Here is a 12,530-nt window from a genome sequence, read left to right as displayed (position 1 = left end):
TAATAGCCTATAAATTCAGTTATCATTTAGTATTGTTGTGTAAATATGTGTTATGATGATATAGTTTCATTAGGGCAGTACTAAAACAGCTCAATTTAATTCTAATGAATTTAAAAACAACATTAAAAAATGTAAATGCATCTACTGAATAATTGTTTAAGTTTATTTTGCATATTAAGTTGTTTTAGCTTCTTCAGAGCTGTACTTTTTATGAAATTATTTTTTATTTTATATATTTTAATTTAAAAAAAGAAATTTTGCAGATTCTAAACATGAGTAGAACTGTATATCTGATTTATAGATGATATTTGTTTTTTGTTTTCAATATCTCAAACTGTCTGTATTTTTTGGGAAATGTGACAAACATGATAGATGTGAAATTCTATTAGATTCCATTTCAATGAAACAAAATCATTTACGAATAAGTGAATATGCTGACAATATATTGCAAACAAGTTGTTACGACAGTGTGAAATCACCGATTACAAACCGACACAAACAGTGACGTCTCTTACATTTTATGATCACAAGCAGAAAGTGGAGCGTTAAGTCTTCAGGACGACTCGCAGACGAAAGGAACAAGCAAAAAAATTACATCATCTATTAAGAGAGTTCAATATCGGTACTTACAAATGTGACTAGAATGTAAAAAAAGAAAACAAAAGAAATGCAAAACACAGGTCAAACAATCCTCTCTAGATGGAACTTCACTAAAACAGTCCAAAGATATACCGAAAGCATTAGCATCATAAACAGCGAAAACTCCAGAATCAAAGGCGGCAAAAATGAATCCCCAAAATAATGACTTGAGTTTTTCATTTTCTCTACAATTAAAAAAAGAAAGAAAACTGTCATTACTGGTCTTACATTGCAAGCCTTTGAAAAATAGCTTCAGCAATTCTTCCGTTACATTTAGCAAACTCTTCTGAATACAAACAAGGTGAGCTAGAAGCTTCTAAACCTCAGTCTCCCTCAGTTCCTCTGGAGTGAAAAATCACATTCAAAATGTGAATATTACAACGTTATGAGTCATTAGAACAAACACAGCAAGCACATTCAAATCAAGTCTCTTGGAAACGCAACCCAACCCCATTTAAATGTTTAAATTATGCTACATTATCAAAAAAACAACAACTATGAACCTCAGGGTGAGAAGCAGCCTGAGAAGGAAACCACCACCGTGGATGAATGCGTGACTGGACGTTATTTCTCACGGTAGTACAGCAGGTAGGACTTCAGCGACTCGGGCAGCGGCAGACTCAGGATTTTGTCTCTCAGATGGTTGACCTGCGGTTCCTCGGGTTTGATGGGCTCAATGTCTTTCTCCTGCTCCTCTTCTTTGCTCTCCTCCTCGATGCATTCTTCCTCCTCGCTGTCCATGGGTTGAGGAATCAGCTGGTTCCCGACGAACACGTAGGTGTTGATGCGGCGACGGCGACGGCAGCGCCTGCGCTTGCGCTTCTGGGGCGCTCTTTGCGTGTTGTTGCGGCCGGGGTTCTCGTCGTTGGTCAGGTTGCGGAGGGTTCGGCGGATGTAGATTCGAGCCAGGTCCTGAAGATTCCTCACGCTCAGAGCCGCTGAGGAACAGACAAGTGATACAGGTTAACGCATACAGGTTGTTTTCTCAAATATCATTTGTGTGCACAACCAATTTGTTTAAACCTAAAGTCTTACTTTCCCAGTTGATTACTCACAGCACATTAAAGGGATAGTCCACCCAAAAATTTAAATTCGGTCACTCTCCCTCATGTCGTTCCAAACCCGTAAGACTTTCGTTCAACTTCTGAACACAAATGAAGATCTTTTTGATGAAATCTGAGCGCTTTCTGTCCCTCCATTGACAGCTACGCAACTACCACTTTGACTCTTCAAAAAGTTCATAAAGAGATCGTGAGATCGTAAAACTAATTCATATGAATTGAGCGGTTTAGTCCAAATTTTCTGAAGGGACTCGATCGCTTTATATGACGAACAGGTTTAATTTAGGCTTTTACTCACACTCACATCAGTTGTGGTAAACAGAAGCTCAAGCATGTTCGCTTGACGTGCGAGAACCAATGAGGTTCATTCTCGTGTTACGCATCACGTTTGAGCTTCAGCAAGAGGTTTGTTCTCATGCGTCAAGCAGGTTCTGTTGAGCTTCTGTTTATGTTCCCTGATCAGTGTATGTGAGTAAAAGCCTAAATTAAATCTGTTCATCATATAAAGCGATCGAGTCTCTTCAGAAAATTTGGACTAAGCCGCTCAATAATATGGATTAGTTTTTCAATCTCTTTATGAACTTTTTGAAGTGTCAAAGTGGTAGTTGCGTAGCTGTCAATGGAGGGACAGAAAGTGCTCAGATTTCATCAAAAAGATCTTCATTTGTGTTCAGAAGATGAACGAAAGTCTAATGGGTTTGGAACGTCATGAGGGAGAGTCATTACTGACAGAATTTTCATTTTTGGGTGAACTGTCCCTTTAAGACAATTGTTTTGTATTATAACTTTTCTGAATTGTCTTATTTAATTGGATGCTTTGTTTCCATATTTAAACATGAACAAGTTTGCATATATATATATTTCTAGAACAGAAATCTGAATATTGGATAAAGCCAGGTTCAAACTGCTTGTTTGATTTTGTTGATATATTAGTTAAATATAGATATACAAAATTCCCACTGTTAAAACGGTCACTTCATAAATCAGAAAATAATGTTAACATCCAGGAAACAAATCAATTTTCAACATGTTTTTAGGAATCAAATGCTATATAAATGATGCAAATGACATATGAACAAACAGACTCCTCTTAAATAAAACTGTAAAGTTTGGTGTAAGAATCTGGAGATTTCTGGCTTAGTGCATGAGAAAAAATATAATTTTGAGAAAACGGTCTGTAAAGATATGTATTGTTATCGAAGCCTACTGATGCAAACAGACAGTGTAACAAAATAAACACTCAATTGTGTATTTTAGATGTTTTCTTTGAACTACCCTGAAAGAAGACATTATGGAAGCCCAAAATCTCAAAATTTATCAGTGCATGAATTCTTCTTTTTTTTTTGTCTGTAAATGTCATTACTTTTCTGAATGAATCAGGTTAATCATTTTAAGAAAATGGCCTGTAAATATATGTATTGTAAACTACAGATGCAAATAAAATGTAATAAAATATGCACTTAACTCTTCCCCCGCCATTGACAAGATTTCCCGTCATTTATGACACAATGCTTCCGTCATTCATGTTCATTCATATTCATGTTTTCACTCAGTAGGGGGCGCTTTTACGCGTCTTCTAAAATAGTACAGCATCTCCGGATCCAAAAACAAGCAAAGAAGCAGAAACAAGCAAGAGAAGATTGCTTATGCACATGGAAGCTAACGCGATCATCAAACATTAAACAGCATATGAGTCAAAACTGCCTAACGTTAGCGGATGTAAAGTTGTACGACTGAGAAGCTTCAGGGGTGTTGATGGACTTCATCTACTTGATTATGTTTTGATCATCGTTCTGAATCCAATCTGAACAAAGTCTCTGACAAAAATGCAATTTTCTCAGCATTTTGTTCAAAATGTTTTTTTTTTAAATGAAACTTACCCACATTTTTTGTTGTTTAAAAGCAGATACTTTGTTCTTTCTTTTAAAATATTATATGTTCCAATATTCAAACAACAAAATATAGTTGGGGCCATGAAAGTTTTGTGAAAATTCTCAAAAATGCTAGTGGCGGCTGGCAACTTTTTTTTTTTTTAACGCTGGCGGGGAAAGAGTTACATGCGCATTTTAGATTCTTTCCACTAGTCTGAAAGATATGTGGAAACAAAATCTCAAAATTGCCCAGTGCATGAAAACCCCCCCACAATGGTTTTGCCTGTGGTGTCATTCACACTTCTGAATGAATCGGGTTAATAAAGGAATCTGCAATAAATCAGTCTGTAACATTGTACTTGGAAACCTCCCAAGTGGCAGCTGATTGGACAGAGCAGTGTGAGATCACATTTAGGGGCGGAGACTCACGGAGTACCACAGCTTCAGTCTTGCAGCCTTCTGTCCTGTTCTGCTGAACAAGAGGAGCAAATGACACCGCCAGGATATTCTTACTCTCCCAGGAGCTCTGACCAGTTCTAGTTATCTGAGTCAGCTGCAAGAACACATAAACACTGAATGAGACGGACGGTGTGTGCTAATCAAGGTCAAACATTTGATGCAAGACATGAGGTGCGTCCCAATTCGCATACTTATGCTCTATTCTATTCTATTCCATTCTATTTGTTCACACTGAAAATTCCAAAAAGAAAAATTGCACTTAAAATACCGGGATGATGCACTTAATTTACCTAAAAAACGGGTAATTGGACACTTCAGGCACTCAAGTTCAACTGTCATTGCTTTAATTACCGGTACATAGTGGAGGGGGCGGGGCTATCAGACTCCAATGTTGAATGACAAAATGATGAAGAAAAGTTAAATTAATTAGTGATGAAAAAAAATCCTGCAGAATTGGAGACCAACAAATGCAGACCTTTGGGTTTAGATTTATATTTATCTAAAGACATTCAGACATTTGTGACCAGTGTGACTGAAGTGTCCAAACACTTTTAGGGCCCGCTATATGCATCATCCTGTGGTTTACCTGATCCTCTATTGGCATGACCAAAATTCCACCGACTTTCAGCAGGATTTTCATATAGTTCTCGTGGTCCTTCTGAACTCCAGCTCCGCAGTATATGCGGTCGTACTGGTGACTGTCGGAAGAAATCTCCAGACAGTTCCCCACGACAAAGTGTGGTTCGCAGAACTCAAACCTGAAATGACACATTTTTAACACTGATATTAATTTCTAGAACTTCAACACAATTTTCTGCTGTTTGTTTTTGCAAAACCTATATGATATCTAAACCTTATATGATATCTATACAATATTCTGGTCTCTAGATATGTAGGTGAAATGGTTTTGCAAGATTATTTGTCCGTAAGGCCTGCTTATCAAATCACTTCGAAGTAGTAGCACACCTCTTTTTAACTATAGCCTATAATCTGAGTCATCATTAAGGCCCATGGGACAATGAAGGAAGCACACAGCAAACAAATGCTATGTGCTAGCATTAAGTCAGCGAGTTTAGCACTTGCATTTCCTTCAGAACATGTAATAGTCTATTTTTGCGGATGAATAAAAAGCTATTATTCTTGTATTACCTCTTAGAGAACAGATATGATGCAAAAAAGAAATCTGATATATTGAGCTTTTTATTAGCATGAGTCAAAGCGTGTTTGTATTTGCTTAGAGCCACTAGGCAGCTGTTTTCGTTGTTAGTCGTAGACGTGTAAGATATATCGATATCTAATAAAGTGATTCCAACAAGAGAGCTCCCAAAGCTCCGCAACATTGATTAAGCAGCCTTATTTTGGCACATGGCCTTCTGTATGAAACATGCTTTTATGGATTAATAGCATCAGCACTTTGTCTAATACGTCATTACAGCTCTTCCTCCTGACCTTAATAACCCTGCTCTCTCTGGTGCATGACGAAAACAGATGTTTGCAAGCAGCAAATGCCAGGGAGTGCGTTCAGGGAAACCCAGTTGCGTGTCCAATACTGAAGAGGACTATCTGACCTAGCGGTTCTGGTTTTGACAGGTGTTCACACAGGTGTGCAAATCGCTCAGCAGACCGAAGAGCTGACGTGCGCTTGAGGTATTTATTCATTGAGCCTGTGGTTTGAGGTTAGCTAGTGCATTCTTTGTGTCACATGGAAGATTATTGGGCAGGGCTGACTAAATCAAAGTTTAAAAAACAAGTGATCTTTGAAGTGCATAACCACAGAACTGCGGTAGGACTAATGGGGTTTGCTTCAATCTCAGTTTGCCTCCCTGGAAGCGGCTGCCAAGTAAAACAAAGCCATTTGGATTTCTACACTTCTGATTAAATCAGCACTTCTTCAAGCCGAATCTGTACATTCACACTCAAATCTACAGAAACACAATGCAAAATAAAGGTTGAACATGCCTGTCAAAGCTGTCGCTGTTTTTAATGAAGTCATCGAGTCTTTCTTTCGCATACTCCACAACATCCTTATGGAGCTCAACGCCATGATTTACTCCAAACGGACCTGCAAATAATGATAATAACAGGTCCCTGGATAGGTTTTGGGTTCATCATTCAACATAAGCACACTACAGTTCAAAAGTTTGTAAGATAAGAAAAGTAAAAAATGTCAGTAAGATTTAAAAAAAGAAAAATATACTTTTATTTAGCAAGGGTGCATCAAATGGATAAAAAGCAACATTTTATAATGTTACAAAACATTTCTATTTCAAATATATGTAGTTCTTTTAAACTTTGTTCACCAAAGAATCATGAAGAAAAAAAAATGTACCATGGTTTTTATATTAGAATGATTTCTGAAGGATCATGTGACACTGAAGACTGGTGCTGAAAACTGTGTAAAATATATTAAAATAGAATTTTTTTATATATATTAAATATACAAAGAAAATACTATATATATATATTATTTTAAATTGTAATAATATTTCACAATATTACTTTTTTTACAGTATGATTTCATGTCTATAGCACTCACAGTACGAGGTGAGTTATGTGTCAATTTCTGCCAATGTTTACGACTTCGGAGTTTGTTCGAATCCCTAAACTTAAACATGAGCAATAATATTAATAGTGATGAAAATAAAAGATAGATTATCTTGATATGACTCAAAATGCAATTACCACCATGCAGAATGTTCTAACAAAACAAATAAACAAGAGGATGAGAGCCAAAAAGCTGATTTATGCAACCTAAATGTATTGTGATGGTTCCTAAATAGTCTTTTTGTTTTTGGTGCAATCTTCTTATTTCTTCTTCTCATAATTTATTGTGTTTTCTTTGAATTTGAAATAAATCAAACAATATTATTGAATTATATCCTCAATATCTGCTTGTTTTCTTTATTATCGTTTTATCTAAACCCTGGACACTTTATTAGAGTGGTTCTCACCTATGATCAGGCCCACCATCGTGCTCAGGTATCCTGTGCCACTGCCGAGGTTAAGGAAAGACAAACCCTGCTGGAGTTTCAGGGCTTCCATCACCTCGGAGTAGATGCACGGCGCTGAGAGGTGTATATTCCCATGCTTCCACGCCAGGTCTTTGTATGCATTGTCTCTGTAGCCCTCCAGGTAGTAATCTCCACGGTCTATGGCCCTGAAGGCCTGCTCGACGCGGTCTGTGCGGATGTACTGGGCTTCCTTCAGGTTGTCTATCAAATCGTCATTATCCTCGCCAGCACTGACAGCTCCCCCCATGTTCCCCAGACAGGCAACGAGAAAGAAAAAGAAACAAAAAGAAAATGCAGAGGAGGTGAGAGACGGGTAACTAGACCGGTCCTCACATCCAGATGAAAGTGCTGGAGCGATTCTCCACAGGGATGCCCAGTCGTGATGTCTGTCCCACACAAATCACCTCAGACCATTCTCGGCTACGGCAAGATCTGAGGACTGAAAAACAAAGGGTGACAGTTTAGATCTCTCTTTCGCACATTTCAGTTTACCCTTTTCCCTGGTGCACAGCTGGAAAAAAGGAGCCATACTGCGCGTGCCACCTGATACCTGCCGTCTCTGATTCTTCAGCTAGGTGTTGCGTGTACCTGATGTTACCTGCCTGATGACACCAGCTTTAATATTGCAGAATACTGTCCAAGTCTGAAGTCTTATTACATGTTTGAAATGATAACGCCAGTTATTAATCAGGACATTGGAAATTCTGCTTCCTAGATATGTTATGCACTTAACTGAATATCCTTTCAAAGCAAGAGAAAAGAAAGCCTGTAAGTGACATTTGGGCTGCAGACAGGGCATTTAGTTTCTCCAGCTCATTGGTAATTGAGTTAAGCTGGATTGCTGTAACCTCAAGGATTTTCATGAACCTGAACCAGATCTGGATTTACACAAAGAAAGAAACATGAGGCTTGTTTACTTAATGGTTCAGCGAGTACAAGCAAAGCCCAATTACTGTACATCGAAATGTCTCTATTTTCCACTCCAATTAAGGATGTCTTTGCAAAGGACCATCCTTCTGAAAAGAACCCATTAAACCGGTTTTATTTTCTTTGCTGACATACTTCCTATTGAAATTAAAGAGCTCATCCCTTTTTAAATATATTTTATATCGTTGTGTTTTTAAAAGGCAAAAGGCTTTAGTTTACATTGCAACCAATAAATCATGATTTTCTACTTGCTATTGTCAGAAGCCGCTAGCATTAGGAGTAGAGCTGCACAATATATCGAAATATCGCAATTGTGTATATATCGCAACGGCCTGTACTCTGGAGTTTGGGCCAAATTCCGAGCCCTCGGACAGCACACAAAATACACATCGTTTTTTGCTTGATCTGATCGTTTGTGAGTGTGAACTTATTTTAATTACATTTAATTCTGATAAAATGTAAGAATTTGACATGAAAGATGACTTACCCTACATTTGATAAGGTTTCGAAAAAATTGCCTTAGAAATCAATTCAAGGGGGTAAGAGCTGATAGAACTAATATATTTAATATACTGATATGAATATTGCTTAATATTTTATAGGGTTTTAAATGTCTACATCGCCAGAATTCCCTTGTTCTTATCTTTTCTCCATTTGTCTTCCTTTTCAGCGTTTTCCTGTATCACTGCCCTTTGAGTCTCCTGCACTAAAAATACTGCAGGGAGGGATCTGGGTCAAACCTCCTACTCTGTTTTGTACAAGACCTGATTGCAACCCTACAGAGACTCTCTGTACATCAGTATACAACTTACAAAAGAGAACGGCACCTATTACATTACATGTCTTTCTTTCTAACAAACAGACACTGGTTGGACACCATAAATCAATAACGCCATTAATATAGGGGGAAAAAAGGATGCTGGTTTTCATAACACTGCTAACTGGTTTTGTCAGAGAGCAAGTTGAGTAACTCCTGGATTGTTGTCAAGTTAATACTGGAACTTGAACAATGAACTGGAACAGTTTGTTATAAAGCTGAGCTGATCCGTCATTAACATGTTTTAACTTGCTGGTTGCATAATTGCAACATTATCACACTACACTGATGCTCAGCCAGAATACATCTGTTTACAGTTCCTCTGTACTTTTCCAGTGAAGATAAAAGCAGTGTGATTTCCACTATCTCCATTATTTCTTCACAGTATATTATGTCACACTGCAGGATACTACTGAAACTTCACGACCTGTCAACTACACATTACAGCATACACCTGTCATGTCTCCTATCACAGACTATTGTGTTTCATGAGGACACGTGGAGTGTGTGAATAGTCTACATATGAAACGGAAGCTCATGCCCTCACATTGACTCCTGCAACGCATGTCTGACCCAGGGAAAGCAGAAGCCTCAAACTCTCAGCGGATTCATTCCAAACCTCAATAAGAAGAACTGTGTCATAGAGAGAAACCCCACCGAGGGAAAAAAAAAACCTGCACCGGGTGTGTGTTTCCACAGTTTGCAGTGTTTGTGTGGGTATGTGTGTTCACTACTAATTAGAACTACTAATGTGTGTGTACTAACATGGATGGGTGAAATGCAGAGGATAAATTCCAAGTATGGGTTGCTTGCCATACTTGGCCTTCACGTCACTTCACTTCAGTAAAACATGACCCAACCTGCAGGGGACATCATCATAATAATAATAAAAATAATAATAATAAATGTTCAGGTCGTACTTCCTTACCCCAAAATTAAATAAATAAAAAGAGTTTTATTATATAAATATTCGTTTTAATTTTAATAGAAATTATAGTTTAAATAAAGAACATTAAGTATTAAAGCATTCCCGAAATGTAAAACATTCATAATTTCTTTCTTTTGATTTTAAACATTTTAAACTATGACCTTTACGTTTCATGAGATTCACCTAATAATAATAATAATGATGTTCAGGTCATATTTCACATTTCAAAAGTTTTTTTGGTTAATATAAATTATTGTTTGAATTCATAATAATAATAATTACTGAGATATACAAAAATCACATGCATTAAAGCCAAAGTGTTTAGTATCACATGACAAAATATTTTAAAATGTATTCCTTACAACTTTGTTACTTGTACTTATTTATAAACATTCATACTGTTATAACTATTCAAATAGTTACTAGTATCTATTTCAGTTTTTTATTAGACAACCAAATAAACACTAGTTGAGACTCTAGTGAGAAATATTTGATTTTAAGAGCAACCTATAGCTTCAAGGGAGCAAACATACTTTTAACTTGTATCCATATTTTATACTCATTTATCATTTACATTAATATTACTCATTATTTCCCATGCTCTTGCAATGCTTTGCTCCTGTGGTTCAATCTTATGATTGTGTGGCATTCACAAGATAAGAAGGAATGTATCCATTTCAAGGTTTCACGGTTGTAAAGCAGTTTGGTCATGTTTGTGCTGTTCAGATGAAGCCAGACTATGCACAGAGAAAGACGCAAATTAGATTATTCAATAAGTTTTGTTAAATTACTTTTATGATAGAATGGAAGACGACCAACATTGTGGTGGAGAGAGAAGTTCAGCACAGCTGGATCCAATATTCCTGGAGACTGAGATCTAACAAGTGTGTATTCAGTAGGTAAGATTTTTTATTGCATTATTAAGTAACCATTCTAATCTGTAAAAAGTAATAAAAAAAAAACATTTAGAGCTGATGGCCAATAAAAACTGTTTATGTTGTGGGAAAAGGCCTATGAAAAAGCACTGATATTTAAGGAGCAGTTACTTGTGAAACTAAACATATAAGTCCCGGTTAGGCTGTGTACATGAAATTAAATATAATATGTAATAGTACAGTATATGTGTACTAGTAACATTAAAAAAATAACTATTTAGTTGTAAGGAATAATAGCCTATTAAAGGGATAAGTTCACCCAAAAATGAAAATTGTGTCATTACTTACTCACCCTCAAGTTGTTTCAAACCTGTATGAGTTTCTTTCTTCTGTTGAACACAAAATAAGATATTTTAAATTACATTTGACAGCTGACAGACTTCCATAGTGAAGGACAAGTCGATTGGGTCCATCAACTCTCTGGTTACCAACATTCTTAAAAATATCTTATTTTGTGTACAGGTTTGGAACAACATGAGGGTGAGTAAAATTATGACCAAATTTAAATTTTTTGGTTGAACCATCCCTTTAAAAGCAGCTTGCCATAAGAACGCCATAAAACTCGGCTCTAAACAAATAGTACGGCACCAACATGCGATATAAGAATAGTTTTATATTCCTCTGAAGGATGTTTCTGTCGTAAGTGAAGAGAAATGGCATATTTGCGACGCTTTCGTTCGTTTGTTTACGTTTACGACCGATGAACATAAAATATGGACGGCGTCTGGCTGCGTGACGTCACCCGCTGAGGTCCATCCACACACATAAAGATCTTCATTTCACGACGCAGTCGAGCTAAAGGATTTATAAAACATTCACATAACCGCACTGCGTTAAATACAGTGTCCAGCGACCTGTGCAGTGCTTAATACATTCAAATATTATATCTGAGACAGTAAAAATCAAAGCAAGAGAGAGAGAGAGAGAGAGAGAGAGAGAGAGAGAGAGAGAGAGAGAGAGAGAGAGAGAGAGAGAGAGAGAGAGAGAGAGAGAGAGAAAGCGTTTCGCATGTTTAGATCCGCCATAATCTCTAAGCTGGACTTGCTTTGCATACTTTACATTACTTCAGTAACTCCACTGATACATTTAACAGGGTTATGCCATAACTTGACATTTAAAATATTTACGAAAAAGCTCGCGGTGTGTCGTGCATATGGCCTTTGTTATTGTGCGTGTTGTGTAATGAGCAAAACATAAAACAATTTTTAAAAAAAAAAAAAAAAAAAAATAAAAAAAAATAAAGCTTAAGATATTGTTGTCATACGTTACTTGCTATTGTAATAAGTATTAGTTAAAATGCCTCCGCCGCCGTCTGTAATTCAGATGAAAATAAACTGAGCGAAGGGGAAAAAAAACTCTAGTTTTTCAATTAACGTTAGCTACTTCAGAAACCCACGCTGTTAGATAACATTAACGCTGCAGGACTGGGAAAACCAGTAAGACGGCGGCATTGTGGTACTTCAAAACACTTAAGACAATAAAACATTTGTGCATTCTTCAAAACAGCCATTTTGGGCTTTTCTGCGTGCATTAAACCATTACAGTAAGTTAGCATTTAAATGTCTGCCACATGTAAGTAACAGCTTCCTCAGACCAACGCAAAGCAGCAAAACAAAAATGTCGCCATCATCTTTGCGGAATAACAATGTTCACTGACCTTTATAAAGCCATGACTCAATCTCAGGCTTTGCACTAGCCAAACAGACTGGATGCACATTCGAGTTGGTGTTTTTTTGAGCGCACTGTTGATTATGTGCTATAGATTTTCGTGGCGTTAAACAGCCAGCGCTGTTTTTGTCGAGGAACAGCTGAGAGGATGTAAACAGACGTCACGTGGTTCACAGAAACGAGGCTGCGGACATTAGACGGCAAATGCTACTGG

General features: G+C 37.1%; 1 protein-coding gene across 1 annotated transcript; it reads right to left on the bottom strand.

Moving 5' to 3' along the window:
- Positions 1-809: 809 nt before the first annotated feature.
- On the bottom strand, positions 810-12,503 carry pcmtd1 (protein-L-isoaspartate (D-aspartate) O-methyltransferase domain containing 1). Its single transcript, XM_056249319.1, has 6 exons — positions 12,306-12,503; positions 6,982-7,480; positions 5,990-6,092; positions 4,617-4,788; positions 4,001-4,124; positions 810-1,577 (listed from the first exon to the last, which is right to left on the bottom strand). Exons 2-6 carry the CDS (start codon positions 7,286-7,288, stop codon positions 1,204-1,206), a joined length of 1,080 nt encoding a protein of 359 aa, XP_056105294.1. The 5' UTR covers positions 7,289-7,480; positions 12,306-12,503; the 3' UTR covers positions 810-1,203.
- Positions 12,504-12,530: the final 27 nt, after the last annotated feature.

Source organism: Rhinichthys klamathensis, unplaced genomic scaffold (genome assembly GCF_029890125.1).
Source record: "Rhinichthys klamathensis goyatoka isolate OS25496 unplaced genomic scaffold, OSU_Roscu_1.1 h1tg000059l_1, whole genome shotgun sequence".
NCBI lineage: Eukaryota > Metazoa > Chordata > Actinopteri > Cypriniformes > Leuciscidae > Rhinichthys > Rhinichthys klamathensis.
The sequence above is the reverse complement of the archived record's forward strand: the minus strand, read 5'-3'. Positions and strand labels throughout refer to the sequence as shown.

Bases quoted from the DNA above. Each gene is read 5' to 3' on its own strand.
- pcmtd1 (XM_056249319.1), bottom strand. From the start codon at position 7,288: ATGGGGGGAGCTGTCAGTGCTGGCGAGGATAATGACGATTTGATAGAC. The intron at 6,093-6,981 runs GTGAGAACCACT...CATTATTTGCAG, and splicing joins GATGGTGGGCCTGATCATAG to GTCCGTTTGGAGTAAATCAT. The intron at 4,125-4,616 runs GTAAACCACAGG...GTGTTCTTGCAG, and splicing joins TCATGCCAATAGAGGATCAG to CTGACTCAGATAACTAGAAC.